At 41.2% G+C, this 19,767-nt stretch overlaps 1 protein-coding gene across 1 annotated transcript; it reads left to right on the plus strand.

The window, feature by feature from the left end:
* The first annotated feature begins 1,434 nt into the window (after window positions 1-1,434).
* Window positions 1,435-17,789, plus strand: LOC137272063 (leucine-rich repeat-containing protein 74A-like). Its single transcript, XM_067804431.1, has 13 exons — window positions 1,435-1,503; window positions 6,451-6,697; window positions 8,310-8,506; window positions 8,812-8,919; window positions 10,026-10,119; window positions 12,070-12,119; window positions 12,427-12,508; window positions 13,830-13,915; window positions 14,593-14,787; window positions 15,002-15,097; window positions 15,979-16,239; window positions 16,803-16,888; window positions 17,392-17,789. Exons 1-13 carry the CDS (start codon window positions 1,435-1,437, stop codon window positions 17,651-17,653), a joined length of 1,833 nt encoding a protein of 610 aa, XP_067660532.1. The 3' UTR covers window positions 17,654-17,789.
* Window positions 17,790-19,767: the final 1,978 nt, after the last annotated feature.

Here is a 19,767-nt window from a genome sequence, read left to right on the forward strand (position 1 = left end):
TACATGTCACAGCCATACAACTAAAATATTTCATTCTGTGGCGTAAAACAACATGCACACAATGTTTACCTGGTTCTACCCACCGAGGTGCTGACCTGACGACATCACTATCGAACCGTCACGTATTGCCTTTCAGTTGACTGCGGGATAGTCTTTCCGGAGTGATGACACAGAAGGTTTGAATTACTCGTATGTGAGGAGATGGTCAATAAAGAACTTAGGGATGAAACGCATATTGTGCTTCTTGTGACACAGACAAATATAACACAGAGACCAATCTACCATTTAGGTTGTAACTTCAACAAAATGACGTGGAAATTTGAAATTCTTTTTTAATTGACTGGCAGTTATTAATCTTAAGTGATGTCATATAATCATTATCATATAATCACGAGAACCAAAAAAAAAAGCAATGTGGTGATTATAACCTACAATGACAGTAATCATATAAAATAGGTAATCCAAAACGTTATGTATCATCAGAACCCTTGCGTATAAATGAACACAACCATTGCCCTTTTACGAGAACAATGACTTGATTATGAGAGATTAGCATATACCTCATCGACCGATTACCTTAATACAATAGCTTACAGAGCAGCGTGCATTACACCGTGGTTCCTTACTTGGCCCTAATATTTGAATAAAGGATTTCTATCATTGCATAACATTCTGGATTACCCCACCTTACCTATATGAATACAATAATCAGCATACGGGACGCCTTGTTTTACACATCGAGCCCTGATTAGGGATGCACAAAAATAAACGCGTATGAAAATATAAGCACGGTGACCCCCAACCTGCCCCGTCGTCATGGTGTGTTTCACAACTCACGTTGTACACGGCCATTATACAATGGGATGGATCCCAATCAGATCATGGCTATGGTTTAATTAAGGACACAGTTACGGCTCATATCAATCAAGTTGTACAGACAATACTGCAAGCTCGAGTGTCGGTGTGCGTGTCTGCTGGCTCTAACTACAAGGCGGGCACGGTATTTACATGAAGGCTACAGACTATAGGTAAACTCAGTGGACCTTGACTGATAGGGTCTCAGGAATTAGAATATCGTGGAACTTGGCAGAGGGAGCAGTTAGTATTGTGTTGACCGTTGGGTAAAGTGGACCAAAACTCTTACGTGGGCTCTTTGTCGCATTTGGACATAAAGTTTCACACCTCAGAACAGTTTCGTGACATGTGACTTTGTGAAATTTGTTATTTGGCATCGTGTTGCAATTGATTTGAATTCTGGAATTGGATGCCATCCGTCATGAATGACGTCTTGTTTATGCCGCAGATTGTAATTCACCCGGTCAGCGTGAAGGTTGGCCTATGGTCAGTATTGGCTGGTGAACGTGTATGATACAATGTGTCCGCAATCGTGAGGATGACAATGGTGTGGGTGTTATTTGACGAAAACAAACAAGTATGACGTCAGCAACAGAGAGCGCCCGATCCTATGGATCAGTGAACCCTGACACTACACCCCGGTCTAAGGTAAGGAACATGTATAGGATATATATGTTCGGGGGGATATTTTTGTTAAACGCAAACTCAGTAATGCTTTTGCTATATCCTAATTGAGTCTGAACCAGACGAACATGTGACTGGCACCATGAGCATCGATCTACGCGTTTGAGATATGATGACGTCTTCAATTAAGTCAGCGAGCCTAACCACCCGTCCTCGTTAGTTGCCAGACATACGGGTTACTGAGAAATAGTTCTGAATCAAAATATATAAATACATGCTCGACACGATGTGCCTTTTGACCAAGTATGACATTTACCTAGAATATAAGTAACCTATAAAATATGGCTGGTTAAAACCAAACTACTTCTTACCGACTAAAGCTTAGTTACTTTTATCGCCTTTGTTGGTGATGGAAAATCGATAAGGTCATTCTAGAGATTCTTACGTTTATCATAATATAAATAATTTAAAAACAAGCGATTTCATCAACGAAAAAATATGACTGTGACTCTACCAGAACGCAGGCTACACCCACCCACCCACCGGGCATCTTGCAACATGGACATGGGTGGTCATTCATGGGTATATCCCACAACTGACCATACGGGTAGCTGACCGAGAAATGATACGGCAAGAAACACGTTACATGTAATCTCCATGTCAAACAAATACATCGACTGGACAGCCATATCAGATTACAAAATTAACTTGTATGTTATAATATAGCATCTACACCGATTGCATGAATATTTCATAACCCTGAACTGATTAGATAAAAAAAATTACCTTATTAAGCGTGACCGGGACTGGTCTCGGCTGGAGCACGTCTTTGTGGTGTATTTGAAAGATGAGTAGCACAGTTGTCGTGACAACGTTTAGACAAACGCGCAAAGGAAGAAAACAAGGCTACTAGTAGAAGAATTTGAAATTGGCAATTAGTAAACAGAAACCGACAGGGGAAGGTCGAGTTGGTGTACATTTCACTATCAGCACGGTACGCGCTCATTAGCAACCGCATCTGTCAAATGGAGTCTTTATGTCTTGACTATCTAGATGTGCAGGTAGGTTTTTGTGTTTAAGGAATAGTTGACATTCTTTTGTGGAAGTGTTCGTGTCGAAGGCGTTGATTGACGTGTATAGTGTGGGAGGGTGACACGGTGTTGATAGTTGCTTATGACATGTCAGACAATACCTACAGTCACAGTTGTTTTTCTTCAGTATCTTTCTTAAGACCCATTAATTTGTATCCTGAATGTGGTAATATGTTCTTACGCCCATCTTGTGACAATAATCCAGCAATATCACGGCGCAGGTCTCTTAGTCTATCCGATGAAACCCAAGTGAACGCTATAACGACGACGACCACGGTGAAGATTATCGCTTTGAGAAGCAATATACATAATCCCCAGGGCTTATATGAGTAAACTGTACTTCCTAATAAATCGTCTCCTATTTCACCATCCCATCGATCCAAAACAAATTTTGAGATGCTTACAAAGTTCATGTAAATCCTGACCCTTACTAAAGCATGTGTAACAAAAGTCATATTTGGGAAACCTCTCCTCTGAGACGTTGTTCGAAAATTGACAATTCATGGGTACCCGATAGGATGAGATTGATGTATCTCACGAGCAGATTGGGCTGTGTTCTGAGCTGGCGATGAATGGGTATCCGGTAGGATGAGATCTAGCTGTGAATATTGCGCATTATAGGTGTATAAATATGAGGTTATCGTATAATAGCCTGACTAAGTTCGATATATTCTGTCACTCAAGCTACGTCTTGTCAGTATGTATCAGCGGTTTTTGTGTAAGTTGTTATAAGGAAGTTAATATCTTTGTCACATGATCATAAACCGCTGAATAAATATCCCCAGGCCGAATATCCTAATTTCATTCCAACACGCCGCTGCAGTGCTTTCTACCAAGCCGGTGCTATATATCCTTTAACGCGTGTAACGGGCCGTTCTTCTGTCGGCCTTAAGCCTCGACATTGTACACGTCAACGCTAAAAGCACCTGTCCTAGTGGTGCCTACCTAATCGTGTAATAGCTTCCAGAAACTAAGTTCCTTTGTGTCCGAATTCGTCGTTAGAAGATTTGCCAGTCAACCGACAAATCCCCTTGTGAGTGGCCGGTATACTACAGACTGACCCCCGGATTTCTCACATCGAAATTGCATGAGTGGGATGTGAAGAACTTGTCAAAACATACATGGGGAGATATTAATTTTGTGCATGACTGGATTCTAACTGGGAAACGATTCGTGTATGCATATTTGTTTTGATGGGGAATACTCCTTTCTTATAGACAATGACATCGAGTGAATTTATGATGGAATTTAAGAGATATATATAAGATTATGGAAATCGACATGCTGCATGGTTCACTGTACGTTGTTTACTTCGATCAGGTCCAGGGGTATAGAAAATCTTATTCCTATGACTTTCGGGGGCAGGTATTGTTTCGGGCAGTACGTTTCGAATAGAAGGACAAATTTTGTTCTTTCTACGTACGACATGCATAGCACTAACATATCTAAAGTCTGTAATTATCTGTTTTGAAAGTCTGTAATTATCTGTTTTGAAAGTCTGTAATTATCTGTTTTGAAACGGTCTCTGGCCGAGGGTTTCGGGCACAAGGACATATTTACTGACAATCTGTTTAAAAATTATGCCTGAAAGACTCAGAAGCAACGACAATAGGATAACGCATAAATGCGTCTGATTTTATTCTATTTCCTCCCTATAATTAGATCTATGATTTCTAATTTTTTCTTTCACTCTCTTTGTAAATATATACGTCTATTTCTATCATATATTTTAAATTCGGACATAAGTTGTAACTATAATATTTGATATATTTGCAACTAGTCAAGTCAGATGTATAGTTTCAGAAAAAAAAATATATAAGTTTGTGAACATCCCGTCCTTATAACACTAACTATATTTTTTCTATTTGTGTGAAGGCAGTAATGCGAATTCTTATATTATCTCTTCAAATTATTTTAACTATATTGGATTGTCGTGCTAGTAAACTAAAGAGATAACCATGAGCCTAACGAAACTAATACAAGATCCTGTTATAGATACATCTGGTACCTGTACCACGGTACAACCCTACATTCATGTATTAACACAGTCCGTAACCCGTCGCGGGTGGTTGTTAGCTAACGGTCAAATGAACTTCAGTGATTTACCAAACTGCTGCGTCAACGTTTGAGTGAGTAAGTTGGGTTTAACAGTTTTGGCATTGTGCAATGTATTGTGGGAGAAAAGCCCCAAGTCATGCACGTTTTGGACCTTCCCCACTTAGGTGCAACCCAGGAGTACCAGCCTGGTGCTGCCTAACACAATCGAACCCTCTTAGCTTCCTTGAACGCCCAAGGGACATACGTTGCAAACTGTGGCGCGTTTAAGCGATGCTATGACTCGTGCCAATATTTAGACATGCGCTGCTTTAACTAGGACTGTTTGAGATGTAACCGGACACATTATAAAACTATAACATAAACATATCTGGTATTTATCCTACAGGGATATATCTCAATTAATCACGATTGACATTTCAAAGTATTTGTATCGCCTCAGTGTGATCAACTCACCTGACTTTAGTTATCTTACCTCAGTATCAATAGTCATATCCTCTATAGGGTCTTGGATTTAGATAAGTCATCGATTCACACCTCACAAACAAACGTTTGTAACGTTTACAGGAGACACGTGACTGTAGGTATATATCTCCTGGCCCGATAAGTCAATCATGTTGCTATCACTTTACCAAGTGTTAATTTCATGACGTCATTACCACACAGAGTCTCGCGAGCATTGACTGTCACTCCAAGGGTCAACAACCAGTCACGAAACGTATTCCTTCAGTATCCCGTAACGAACTAATCCTGTGATATTTATCACCGATCTACTCCCAAATAACAAGTGCGTTTGGGTATATTGTCACTGTATTTTGCATGCCAAGTACAGATATCAAGCTGGACAATCTGTAACCTTTACAAGATGGTGACTGGGTATTTAAACATTGAGTGATCTTCGTTGATAAGGTATCTGATCAATCAATAATAGAGGAATTATCATTTAAAGCGGTGATTCATCTGCAAGAGACAGGTTTGTCCACTTTTATTTCATCAGTTTAGAATTCAATTTTGTAGGTAGTTTTATTTTACAAAAAATACATTGTTACTTAATGCATTTGTATTTTAGAATACTTTAGTTGTTTTGTTTAACATTCTGAGATACATACATTTCGCATATGACTGAACACAGATAACAGCGTAAGTTATTACAGTCGAGCACCGTTATCTCGATATCCATAGAACCAACAAAAAATATCGAGTTATTCGAACTTCGAGACATTCGACCAGGTATATCATCGCATATCACCATGAAAGAAAACAAAAGATGATAATGATAAATTGTGTAGGATTTGTGTAGGACCAAGATGTAATGTCGAGACAACCGAGATATCGAGTTATCAGAGTTCGACACAATGATGCTCGACTGACTCAAATGGATTTATCATTTAAAGAAGTCATGTCAGCTGTACAGCCCGAGTTGTGTCTAACGTTGCTTTTTAAATCATTCTAATAAAATGGATTGTATTTCGGCGTCCCTCTCAAGTTTGGAGTAAGGTATTAAGTGATGCAGACGTGTACAACAGGATGTATATTTTGCTGTCAAACCTAGAAACATAACTGGGACGAAACATATGCCCAAGGGACGCAACACTGCATTTTGAATTGACACTTCGGAGAAGTCCAACTGTGTTCCTCTGCTGTTCATATGAGTAAGTTCACAACAAACAGAGGTATGATGCTGAAAAACCCAATCAGAAGGAAAACACATCGGCACAGCCACTTGCAGCGCATTAATGTATGGTCCAGGTAATATATAAACGATATGCACACATTTCATAAATCAGTGTAGTCCTATATGAAATCACAGTTGTTTCTCTTCCAGTTCGACATATGGAACCTGATAAAAAGGCCCATGACGGCCAACTCCTATCAACTAACGGCGCGTTACCGCGTCAAGAGCGCCCCAGTGCGACGCGCAAAGAGCGGCGTTGTGACGCGTCGACGGCGACGTCTTGAGTCACGTGCTGAGAGTGAGGGGTGCGAGTCCATCAACAGCATCACGACTGCCACGGACTGCACCTTCTTTGATCTGGACAAGGACTTGCCGGACGACTTCTTTGATCAAGATGGTTGGTTAATTTACAAAATTATGGCCATGACAGTTTTTATAGATGTAAAACTCATGGTATATCACTATAACCGTGTTTATAGTTCTTAAACATACATGGAAATAGCACTTTCAATAATAATATCTTAACAGTCCTAAGACTGATATTGGAGAGGGGTTTTATAAGTTGAAATAACTTGTCCCCGGTCCTTTCACATTGTGAATAAAATATGTTTAAACTTTAAACTACAGTTGTATATCAATTATGTTGAAATTCTTAAAAGCATCTCACTCACTCACTCATTCACTAACTACTACTGATTCGTAATTTACACAACATTTGGGTAGGGGAATCTAGACTTGCCACATTTTCTAGACTTGCATCGGTTTTCTTGGATAAATTGGTTTCAGGGTCTGTACGACAGACTAGAGGACAACATAAAAAGATTATTTTTAATTGTTTTCTATCTTGAACTTTATTGTCTATTTTCTTCGCCTATAATAAGATTTATCTGTAGAATAAGAGAGTACTGCTTTTCTTCACCAAAAACAAACTCTGTGTATGAATACATAGAGATTAGACCACACTTTTCAGCATACCCCTTACTTCATGCTGTATATAAATGAATGGTAGTACTGTGTTATCGTTATGAGCTCTTCAGAGTTGCGTCCCTTTGGTACACCAGAAATCGGCTCGTCGCAATTGCCTCCAGGCCTGTTAGCATCATCCCCATGTTTGTAGGTTGGAATCAGGGCATAACAATCTATCACATGGGGATTTATTCCCTCTTCAAACTGCGGCGTTAAGTCCAACTCACTCACTCACGTAAACTCACCAGTCACTGCAGGAAATACTTATTATAAGTATCTGAAATTCAACGGTCAGGCGCTACTGCTTTTAACCTTTGTCCGGTGCAAATCACAATGCGTAAAATGCACAAACTAAGATAAGTCGATGAAGTGAAAGCAATACTTAGAAAAGAAAGTTAACCAACGTATGGTTTATTTATGTATTGGCTTTCAACACGCTGGCTGGAGACTCTTTGCACTAAGTAGTCCTGTGTTCACATGCCAATGTCAGGTCGGTAATGGTATGGACTCATATAGGCTGCCGTTTGAAAGAAAATACAGGGCAATTCCAGTATCTAAGCTTGTCTACTAGAATTCAGGGTTCATCGCAGTCCTTCAGCATGTCTGATGATGCAGCGTTTGATCTGATGTGGTCATCTTCTGGTAATATATGTGGTTGTGTGGTATATCACTTTCATTGCTTTTTGTGTGCATTTTTAGGGTTTTTATGTTGTTTTGTTGTTAATGCACTCATCATTATTCTAGCTATATTAGGACTGCATGCTTGAACCAGAAACGGCTGTGATTAATATCGAATTGGCAGTGGGCATCGAGCTATGCAACAGGATTACGATAACATGCATCAACAAGTCCTTAAGCCTTACCGCCCTATTCCGTTACTCGTCTCATGTGATGAGCATGGGTTACTGAAGATTACCTTTAACATGGATGTTCAGGGGTATCCTTAGAATTGCAGTTAGCTATTGTGATGCCGTTATACCACGCAGATAAGTGTATAGACCATACTGGCAATGTCACCTCTCCATATCCTCATGTGGCTCCAGATGACGAGGCAGACTCGCCACGCCGACCTCAGAGTATTGCTGGAACCCACAGTCAGAAAATGTACCTGCGCACGTGCAAGGCGATGAGGATCACTCCTACCAACTACGTATTCCGCCACCTAGCGGAGGAGAAGATGGACCTCAAGCACCACCTGCTGGGACCGGAAGGAGTAAAGGCATGCGCAATATCACTCGTTGTAAGTAATCCTGACAACGACGTTGTGGCTTGAGAGAATTGTGATGAAGTACATGTCTTACTTTACGTTTGAAGGGACATGTGCGTACCTAGATATCATGAATTACGTTTAGACTGCTTTGCCGAAAAACAATCTGCAGCTGCGAAGCAGGGGTCGCATAACCGAGTGGTTACGATGTCGACCTCTCACACTGAGCATTTTTGGTCTTTTCAAGTTTTCTCAACCGATGTTTGTTTTTCAGATATGTGTCACTATCGAATCAGTAAAAGTGTATTTTTCGGGAAATGTCCTTTCGTGTTCTTTAGGAGAATTCCACCGTCCAGAGCCTCGACCTTGAAGACAACGCAATAGGAGTGAAGGGGGCGGGATATATCGCCGAGATGCTCACAGAGAACAGTTTCATCACGGAACTGGTCAGAACCGACGCTTTCACAGATTCTTTCAGAAATATTTTTACGGAATTGGTAGTTTACAGGCCAAAATTTTACTCTTTAAAGTTTTTGTTTCTACGAAAAAGTACAAAAAGTAGAAAAGAACTTAGTCTACGTCTAAGTTTGGTATGCATTGTATACTTTACTCTCTTATTAGTTTTAGGCCCATGGACTCTAATTGTAAATTTGCCTTTGTCCAAGTTCACAATATACTTCACTATTGTAGTAGATCTCCAGAAACGATTCCGGCCAACTATTTGGCCTTTTTTATGCATGAAAATGAAAATATAATCCATTGTTCGTATGTATCCTTCAATGTTAATGAAATGTATAGTACCGATTTTGCGTCCTTGATTACTAATAGATATGAAATCAGGAGAAATGATTTCTCAAGGGAAGACCCTCACGCCAATTAGTGCACTTGGGTGAATAGATGTCGCAATGTTCATCATATCAGAGGGGTAGGAATGCTCAGCCACATTGCGCTGTGGAAGTGAACTGGTCGTGATTTCAAACCTATAGATCCTTCCCGTTTATAATCAATTGATTGTCGTCATATGCCCTTTGGTTTTAACAATACACTCCTATAGCATACTTATATTTGGGGGGAGGAGGAGGTAGCCTAGTGGTTAAAGCGTTAGCTCGTCACGTCGAAGGCCCGGGTTCTACTCTTTATCTGGGCACAGTATGTAAAGCCCTTTTCTGGTGTCTCCCGACGTAATATTGCTGGAAATATTGCTAAGAGCGGCGTTAAACGCTTACTTAAATTTTGAGGAACCTCACATACAAAGTTAAAATGCTTTGATCTAGCAGGTCAGGGGAGCTGGGTTAACATTTCAGGCGAAGTGTTCGCTGGAAACGACGAGGGCACAAGGTGTTCTTGTACAAAGCGATGTTAGAGCAAAGGTGACCGTAACTCTCATACCTGAACTTAGATGTAAGGTAGTCTTAGCACTAAGGTTCTTTTCACCAACGGCATCCAGGTTCCATTCTCCGCATGAGTACAATGTGTGAGGGCCATTCCTGGTGTCCACTACCTTGCTATTATATTGTTTACTGAGTCCCATCCCACGCTTTCATACTTGCAGAGTCTGGCCCACAACGACCTGAGGTCCGAAGGGGTCAAGGCCATTGTGAAGGTCATGCACGATCTGGACAACGTCATCAAGCTGGACATGTCAGGTATGCATTACTCGTATAGTCTTTCGTGTCCTACGTTGTTAGAATCTTATTCGTGTTCGTGAGTTTTACCAAGTGATAGAAGACCTGCAGAGCTTCGGGATTTTCTCCCATATGTAGCTGACATATATTATTCATTCATTTATTATCCATGATTAAAGCCTCTGCCCATGCGCACCAGGAAGTGCACGTTCCTCATCACTCGCCCCGTTCCGCAACCTACAAACTATTTTCTGCGGAATAAAAACCGTGGTCACGAATGAATCACTGAGGTTGACGCGTGAGCGAGTTTAGTGAGTTGCACAGAACAACATTCCAGCAATATGGCGACAATCTGTTAATAATCGAGTCTGGACCATCCATTCAAGTGATCAACAGCAAGAGCATCGACCGGCGCAGGTGGAGGCCGATGACGTGTCAACCAAGGAGTCTGACCACCCAATCCCGTTAGTCGCCCCTTACGACAAGCATGGGTTGATGAAGATCAATTCTAATCCGGAGGCTGCTGCGTGAACTATCATTAGAACCAATATAATGACACATAACATATTAATATACAAGTGGTCGTCTCATTTCACGTTATGGTAAGACTTAACCGGGCTCCGTCTATGAGTCTATCACGTTTGAACAACGGTGCCCTTTTGGAATATATTACGGAAAGTCGAGATCGTGACGTCATGGTGATTATTTCCTGAGGGAGTGCAGAAACAAGTCACAGTATTCAGGCCTGGTTTGATGTGAATTCAGTGTCGAAGCATTGTTGGTTCAAACGATAATATAGGCTGTCAATTTGAACACAAATCGGACCTTAACATTAAATATCCAGTGTTCTAGTGACGATTTCGTTCACTGGCATTCCATTCGGATAAGGCCAAATTATGAATAAAATATCTTAAATGTATTTGTGTACGGGCAGTTTGTTTTGCAATTCCGTTCGCGTCCCCAGGTTAATTACAAGCAGATATCACCTGTTGATGGTGATTATATGTGGCAGACACACGCACAATCCAGGTATATTACATTTCAGTTACTGACTCCATCCGCATTCATAATGTATAGTAAACAGATTGTGTTGAAAATTGCGGTGGTGGTGTGTGTTGGGGGGAATTTGTTTTGATAAAATTGATTAATGCGACTGAACATAAGACGATACAAAATAGTTCCGAGGGTCTTAGCGGCTTGTGACGAAAATGCCAATTAGCTCAGCATTAGTGCTATCTGGTCGTTGCAACCCGTTTGCATCTGTTAAGTTTTCTTTACACCTGGGACCGATGTCTGACCTGTGATGTTCCTAAACATAACACGGACATTAAGTCGAAGACATACCTGTTAACTGCCTTTACGTTACCTCAATAATGAGAACCCCAAACAGAACATTAACCTTACGGTGATATATAATTCATATGCATATCTAATATCAAAAGCCATGGTGTGGAACACACAGGGGCTTGTATCGCTTTGAAACGGCGTTCGAAAGACATATAGATGTATAGACCTACCCTAGTACTATAAATATAGTACTAGGGTAGGGTCTATACATCTATATGTCTATATGTCTTTCGAACGCCGTTTCAAAGCGATACAAGCCCCTGTGATCTTAACGTCAGTCACATGCAACAACTTGGAATGATGTAAAACATATCTTAACGTCAGTCACATGCAACAACTTGGAATGATGTAAAACATATCTTAATGTCAGTCACATGCAACAACTTGGAATGATGTAAAACATATCTTAACGTCAGTCACATGCAACAACTTGGAATGATGTAAAACATATCTTAACGTCAAATCCAACAATTATCACATCTCAGGTAGGTTGACTTCGGTTGAGTTCGAATCTCGATTGTGTTTCTGCGTTACATGAATTACAAACTAAAAAAATAGATGAATCCATTGCCTTTTGAAGTATTAAGTCCCGATAGAGTATGATATTGCTCTGTTTGTTTTCAGGAAACAACCTACAAGAATATGACGGAGCGTTGTTCTCCAATCTTATAGAGGTACTGTTTAACCACACAATGAACCCCTTCAATCTGGAAACTATACACATATTTGAGGGTCGCTAGAACTGAAACAAACAAGAAAAGATTACTCTATGGTGATAAAGCTGGGTGTCACAGTTGTGTTTTAGTCCTTAACTCGGCAGTGTTTGGGCGACTGTTTTCAGAAATGTCACATTTTGATAATGTATGTAATTTTCAAGCGTGTGCTGTTCTTGCCCAACTCTGACAAAAGACTTTACACCGCGTCGGTGCTTATGGCTACGCTCAGTTTGCTATTTATAACATTTAGTTGTTTCTATTACAGGACTCACAGAACCTTAAAGAATTGAAACTGAGCCACAACTGCTTCTGTGAGATCGGCGGTATCGCCATCGGCGATGCTCTTGGTGAGTTAATAGGTTGGTGAGTGAGTGAGTGAGGAGTGAGTTGGGCTTAATGCGGCATTGAACAGTAGTTCAGTTATGCCAGGGTATACGGCTTAATATTGAAATGATGTCCAATATTTAACATTGGAATGAAATCCAACTCTTGTTCAACCATTCGTACTATGAAATGCAATGAACCTGTTAACTCCAACCAGGGCACCGCTTTACAAACAAAATCATGGGAGCGACCATGTCAGGGGAAGATAACTCTAACCGAAGATACTTGTCCGTTATCATTCAGTCTTGAGATGCGTGAAACCTATAAGTTCAAATTCAGTCGTTTCACATAACGTAAAACTAATATAATATATTTTTCGTTTACATATATATATGTTCGTGTATATTATATGGTGTCTCGTAAACACGAACTACAACAAGGGATACAACTCGTATGGGACTATGTGCACTATTACACCCGATCGAGATGACTCTGTCGGGTTACGATCCTCTGTGACGCATAAATTTTCATCATTAACTTTGTTACTAAATGCGGTATCAGTCGTAAAATGCGAGGTCGACGTTTCGAAGAGTTTTTCTATGGTTGTGAAAACATCATTTGAAAAAAATAGTATATTCTTATTTCATCAAACAGGATATTTATATTTTTATAAAAGGAAACAAAACACAGTTTTTTCTCGGGGCTATGCTACTCATTAAAAATTTTAATTTGTAAAGTCACTCTATGAAAGATAGCATTTAGTGATATTTGACAATGAAAAACTATTTCCGCATTAAAGCCTGTATGTATCATCTTGTATAGATCTATGTGAATGTATTATCTTGTACAGATCCATGTGAATGTATTATCTTGTACAAATCCACGTGAATGTATTATCTTGTACACGTACAGGGTCCAGTCTCACAAAGCTCTCGTAAGCCTAAGATCTCGTAACTTTCTTCATACCATCCGTACCTCCTATACCGTAACATCGACTACGAGAGCTTTGTGAAACGGGACCCAGCCCTCTAAGACGTTGGTCTGAGAGTTCATTGCGGACATGGCAAAGCATTTTGAGCTTTAAATGTTTCTCATTGGCTTCATTCGTTTTGCAGGGTGGAATGACACGATAGAGTATTTGGACTTGAGTTGGAAAGCTCTCGTAAGATTAAGATCTCGTAACTTTCCTCATACCATCCGTACCTCCTATACTGTAACGCTGGCTTACGAGAGCTTTGTGAAACGGGACCCAGCCCTCTAAGACGTTGGTCTGAGAGTTCATTGCGGATATGGCAAAGCATTTTGAGCTTTAAATGTTTCTCATTGGCTTCATTCGTTTTGCAGGGTGGAATGACACGATAGAGTACTTGGACTTGAGTTGGAATCATCTGAGACGGTCAGGAGCGACATCCATTGCTAAAGGTCTTGGCGTGAGTAGATATCTGACTCTTGATTCACGTTGGCAAATAATTAATGTATCTGCCAGACCAGAAATATCTGGCCCCGTTAGATCAGCCCTCCACTAAGGCAGCGATACTGTCAATAAGGGGACAATGCCGTTCCCGATAGGATATATATCTAACTTCTGGAACAAGACATTATTGGTAATTTTGAATTATGTTTGTTACAAGTTCGGCTGGAGATCTTTACGACCGGAAGAATCAATAAAGAAAATGCTTGTAATTAAACTAATGATCACGTCTTTGGTAATAGTAATATTGGTCTAGATAACAACTAATCTAGAAACAATGATAATGCTATGGTCCGAATGAATAGTTCCAAGAAAGGTTGACAAACTACACCGATGGGAATATTGTATCTGGTTACCCTGCTTCCGCAGTTACTCCAAAACGTGTGGGAAAACATAGTGGGCATGTCAGATATTAACATTACATTTTACGACTTTCTTGTCATCGTGGTATATATTTGCTAAACGTAGTATTTTAGCAGTTGTAAACATTGAGCTTAACTATTTCTATATTTTATGATCAGTCGAAGATGAATCATCAGATCCTTAATATCAGGGATGCTACGATGTTCTATGAACATAGAATCAGCCCTTTTCATGCAAATATGTCTTTGTGAGGATGACAAATTGTTCTTCTAGATCAACAGTGGTCTGAAGGTGCTGGACTTATCCTGGAACGGCTTCTATTTGGACGGATGTAAGGAGCTCGCTAACGCCTTGGAGAAGAACTCGACTCTGGAGGACATCAACCTGTCATCCAATAGGATCAACAAACAGTGCCTCCAGGAACTCTGGAAGGGGCTTAAGAAGAACGAGACACTACAGAAACTACGGGTGAGTATAGGTCCACAACGTTTACACAAAAGATGTTCAGGTAGGTCCACAAAAGATGTTCACCAGCACATCTACAAAAGATGCACAGACAGGTCCACAAAGGTCCATCAAAGATGTCCTCACAAACATTAGTAACCGTGTTGTAGTGAGACATCCTAGAGAACACATCGTTTTCTGTAAATAAGTGTTTACTAATTTACATTGTACGTTCCAGCTGTCTGACAACCCCATCACATCCAGTGGAGCTTACTTCCTTCTCAATGCACTGCGAGAAACAAAATCATCCGGATTGAACTACGTGGACCTCGGGGTGAGCATGCTCTACAATATTTAATGATCATACAAGAGGTAACTGAGAGATGTGGCCACTGAGGACGCATAGTACGACAACGGCGTTTGCCGTTATTTGCATCTAGAAACTGACCATTCAGTGTGATCCCTCTGCCGAAGTGGGAACCCCGAAAGGTGACATGACGGTCGCATCTTGTGGATGTAGAGTTCAATCCCGTAGGCGTGTCTGGTCATTGGTCCTAAACCCAGATTCGCCTCAATTCACTTTCCTTCAGGAACGTACGTGTTGTTACACGTCTGTCTTAAGTGCGACCTTTAATCCACGATGAAAGACATGATAATAAATCATAAGATTAATAATGGCAGGAAAATGATCCTTGATGTGCTCTCTATCATATGCCAGTCATTTTCATAAAATCAGACACATTAGCACAAACATCCCTCAAGTCATAGTACGAACGAAGCCTAACGTTTGACAGAAGGGTCGGTGGCCAGTCGATAGGAGATGCTGTAATATTATGCGTCGTGCCTAGATACAATCATCGGTTCGATTATGATTCTTTGTTTATTGGCACCACAGTTGACCAAACTGACACCAATTTGAACTGATCTTCAGCAACCCATGGTTGTAGCAAGAGGCGTCAAACGGGCTTTGGTGGTCAGGCTCGCTGACCTGGTTGACACGTGTCATCGTATCCCACGGGCGTGGGTCGATGCTCATGCTATTGATCTGTGAATTGTCTGTTCAGGCTGGATTATTTATAGACCGCCGCCATATTGCTTAATGCGGTGTTAAACAACAAATGATCAAACAACCCACAAAGCGCTAATTTAGGCCAGATAGCAAGTCATGAGGTAATGCTAACACAAGAAAACCAAAGTCTACCTTCCACTTTCCAGACGCAATGCGTGGAGGGTCCGTTCGTGACGATGTTGCAAGACATGCAGGAGCAGCGGTCCTTGCAAATGAAGTACGGTGCTGTATGGGACCAGTCGATGGAGGGGGAGGATGATGAGATGGACCTGGTGGACGAGAATCCAGTCCTCATCTTGATGGAGTTCGGCAAGCTGCTGGGACTGAGGTTAACAGACCTTTTCTGCATGATGGACAAGGACAACAGCAAGACGCTCACGAGGAAGGAGATCAAATGCGGCTTACTGGTGGGTGATAAGCTCAAAGTGACGTGTTGATTCTCGAGGATGATACAGTCTTCAAAAATCGTAAAAGCAATGATAAAGTCACACTTGTTTTGGACATTTTTTTTTCAATTTAGATCCGTGTTTCAAAACACGAAAATGTTATTGTCGTACGTATTTGAGAGGCGGATGCCATTTGTTAAAAAAGGACTGTGTTTTTCGGATATTATTAGCATCAGTTTCATCAGCTATAGAAGGGGAGATCACATGGATCGGATATCTTGTTCTGAAGGTACTTTGAGACAACATAATACTGAAAGGCGGAAGTAAAATCCATACAGCTAAATCATTATTGACGTATCAATCATTCCAACAGACGCTTAAACTATGAATATATATATCTTTTCTGTATGATGGACATATATTACATTTTAACAGTATAAACTGAACAGGAACCCAAGTGACATTGGAACGTAAGGAAAGTATAGACTTCCTTTGGGACTTTCGCATTAAAGAAAGAGATGGGCGGAATGGGAAAATAAAGTGGTTTGGAGACTATGAGACCATTCAACATTGTAATCTTTCAGGAGTGCAACATACCGCTCTCAGAGAAGGCCGTGGACCACTTGGTAGAGAAACTGGATCAGGATGGTGACGGGGAGATTGACTATGGGTAAGACATGAAACCATCGAGCGGTGGGGTAGCCTAGTGGTTTAGGCGCTGAAGCCCCGGGTCCGATTCCTCACATGGACAAAGTGTGTGAAGTCCATTTTTGATGTCCCGTGATATTGCTGGAATATTGCTACTGAACTCACTCTCTCACTTCAGTTCAACTGCTGTTACTCTGTTGTTCAGTAAGCAAACCATAGCAGTAAGCAAAATTCTTGGAAAATGAAGCCAGTATGTAAATACTTGAAGGTAGGTGAGGTAAACCAGTGTCTGAAGACGCGCAAAACCGAAATTGAGTGGATGAGTTTTTACGCCGTTTTAGCAACATTTCACCAATATCACGGTTATAGACACCAGTAATGGGCTTCATACATTGTACCCTGTGGGGAATTGAACCCAGGTGTTCAGTGTGATTTTACCACAAAGCCCCATAAACCAAAATTGACTGTCGAAAGGCATGGTTACGCACAACTCACAAATTTCAAGCAGCATCCATCTTCTTGCAGGGAATTAACAGCTGGGCACCAGCAACACCGACGGAAGTTGACGAAGACGATAATGATGTCGCGAGAACGTAACGTCGACATGGAAGACACAGACGTTGGCCGTGTTCGGAAAAAGCTTCAAAGGTTGATGGCGAAACAACTCGGCGGCGCCATCTTGAATACTGGCTTCAGTACAATTACAGATCTCGCGAGAAAAAACGGGAAAGTTGTTGACACTAAGGACAAACAGAAGAAGGCAGGGCCTTCCCAAAAACATAAGTGATATTATTTTTATATTACAAAAAAATATTGATATTATGAGTGCACATACAAAAGATTGTGATATATTTACGCAAACTAAGTATTTGTTTGGATGCAAAGGACCAAAGTATTATCCCATGTTGGAATATATGAAAAACAACTTGAAAACAAAATGGATATTAACCTAAAATGGTGGTTATGTTTTTGTGGACAGACTGGACAGATTTGTTCTCATTCGACTTGGCTCGGCTCAAGAAGGAAGTTGACGAGAGCCCATGTTTAAGCCTGGCCCTGGTGAACCTTTTATGACGGTTCAAATTGCTTCGGTTTTCTTTTGTATTCAAGTTAAAGTAAAATCTCAATTTCTGTTAAGAACCAAATGACCTGTCCTTTAAAGGGTCGCTTCATACGACCAATGTGCGGCAGGGTTTGGCTTTACACAGATCTTTGGTACAGTGAGTTAATAAAAACGTGTCAGCAAAGGTCTAAAACTTGTTTAATAACATCTCTCACACTGTAAAGGGGAGTAACTTCGGTTAGTTAGAATGCGACTGTTCAAATCCAGGTTGGCCCAGATAATGTATCCAGGTTTGTCCCCGCCATGTCTGGTGTGGTTTCTCCAAAGAGGTAAACATCTTGGGCAGGCATCAATTCGTGCATTCTTCCCAAATGAACCCGACACGTTATGGTGATGCAACAGAATCCGCCTACTTTGCCTTTTGTTGAGAGAAAGCTAAGCTCCCTTTGAGCTACGGGTCCTCGTGAAGGACAAGAGTAAGTCAAGTCTGGTACTGCTTTTTACGCGTTCACCTGTGTGATTGAGAACAAGAATATACTAGTATATACGTGTACATAAGCATAAGACGTCTGGGTCACCTGCTCCTCACAGTCGAATAAGTGAGTATGTTTCTACGACGCCTGAGGCAATATTCCGACAATATCCCGGCGTGGGACATCCGAAATATGCTTCACACATTGTACCCATGTGGGAAATCGAATCTCGGTCTTCGGCTTGACGACCGATCGCTTTCCCCATTAGTCTGGCAGCAGGCTTTCCGGAAGTGCTTTAGAGTTACCCCCCTTGAGTTTTGATTATTTGTTACTTCCGGAAGACTGCTAGAGCATTCTACGGTGTTGGCGATGGTCGTAAGTGCTCGAACGTTAACTGGGGTATACGGTGTTGGCGATGGTCGTAAGTGCTCGAACGTTAACTGGGGTATACGGTGTTGGCGATGGTCGTAAGTGCTCGAACGTTAACTGGGGTATACGGTGTTGGCGATGGTCGTAAGTGCTCGAACGTTAACTGGGGTATACGGTGTTGGCGATGGTCGTAAGTGCTCGAACGTTAACTGGGGTATACGGTGTTGGCGATGGTCGTAAGTGCTCGAACGTTAACTGGGGTATACGGTGTTGGCGATGGTCGTAAGTGCTCGAACGTTAACTGGGGTATACGGTGTTGGCGATGGTCGTAAGTGCTCGAACGTTAACTGGGGTATACGGTGTTGGCGATGGTCGTAAGTGCTCGAACGTTAACTGGGGTATACGGTGTTGGCGATGGTCGTAAGTGCTCGAACGTTAACTGGGGTATACATTATCAATATCAACGCTTGATCTACATTAGCTGCTACTCGCTGTGTTACATTCTGCATAACTGTTTCTCTCTCCCACTAAGACTTTGGTGAGTTTTGGTGTTGTGGCGATGTTAAACTATTGTAACTGTCTTGGGAAGCAGCGCACTGTTTTGCCTAAACTGAACAAACCTTTATGTCGAGGGATCATGTCGCCAGAACAGAACACACCTTTATGGCAGGTGGAATCGAGCATTCAGAATAGAACACGCCTTTATAACATTTAGGATTGTCAGAACAGAACACTATTTTAAGACATTTGGAATTTTTGTCCGACCAGAACACTACTGTGCTGTTGGAGACGAATAAAACGACTTTTTAGACGACATCTAAGTTAGTAATAATAGGAGGCACAGCTCGCTGACAGTCGAGACAAGAAGCTGTTGTGGTAACACGCACACCGGTAGTTGATCAAACTTATATTTTCTTTACTGACATCCGGTTTCCACTCAGGATGGAATTCTTAAAGCAGGTGACTGGTGCCACAGCGTTCTAGGTCTACAATTAG

This window comes from Haliotis asinina, chromosome 2, assembly GCF_037392515.1.
Source record: "Haliotis asinina isolate JCU_RB_2024 chromosome 2, JCU_Hal_asi_v2, whole genome shotgun sequence".
NCBI classification, from domain to species: domain Eukaryota; kingdom Metazoa; phylum Mollusca; class Gastropoda; order Lepetellida; family Haliotidae; genus Haliotis; species Haliotis asinina.

Bases quoted from the DNA above. Each gene is read 5' to 3' on its own strand.
- LOC137272063 (XM_067804431.1), top strand. From the start codon at position 1,435: ATGACGTCAGCAACAGAGAGCGCCCGATCCTATGGATCAGTGAACCCT. The intron at 12,509-13,829 runs GTGAGTTAATAG...TTCGTTTTGCAG, and splicing joins CGCCATCGGCGATGCTCTTG to GGTGGAATGACACGATAGAG. The intron at 15,098-15,978 runs GTGAGCATGCTC...TCCACTTTCCAG, and splicing joins TGAACTACGTGGACCTCGGG to ACGCAATGCGTGGAGGGTCC.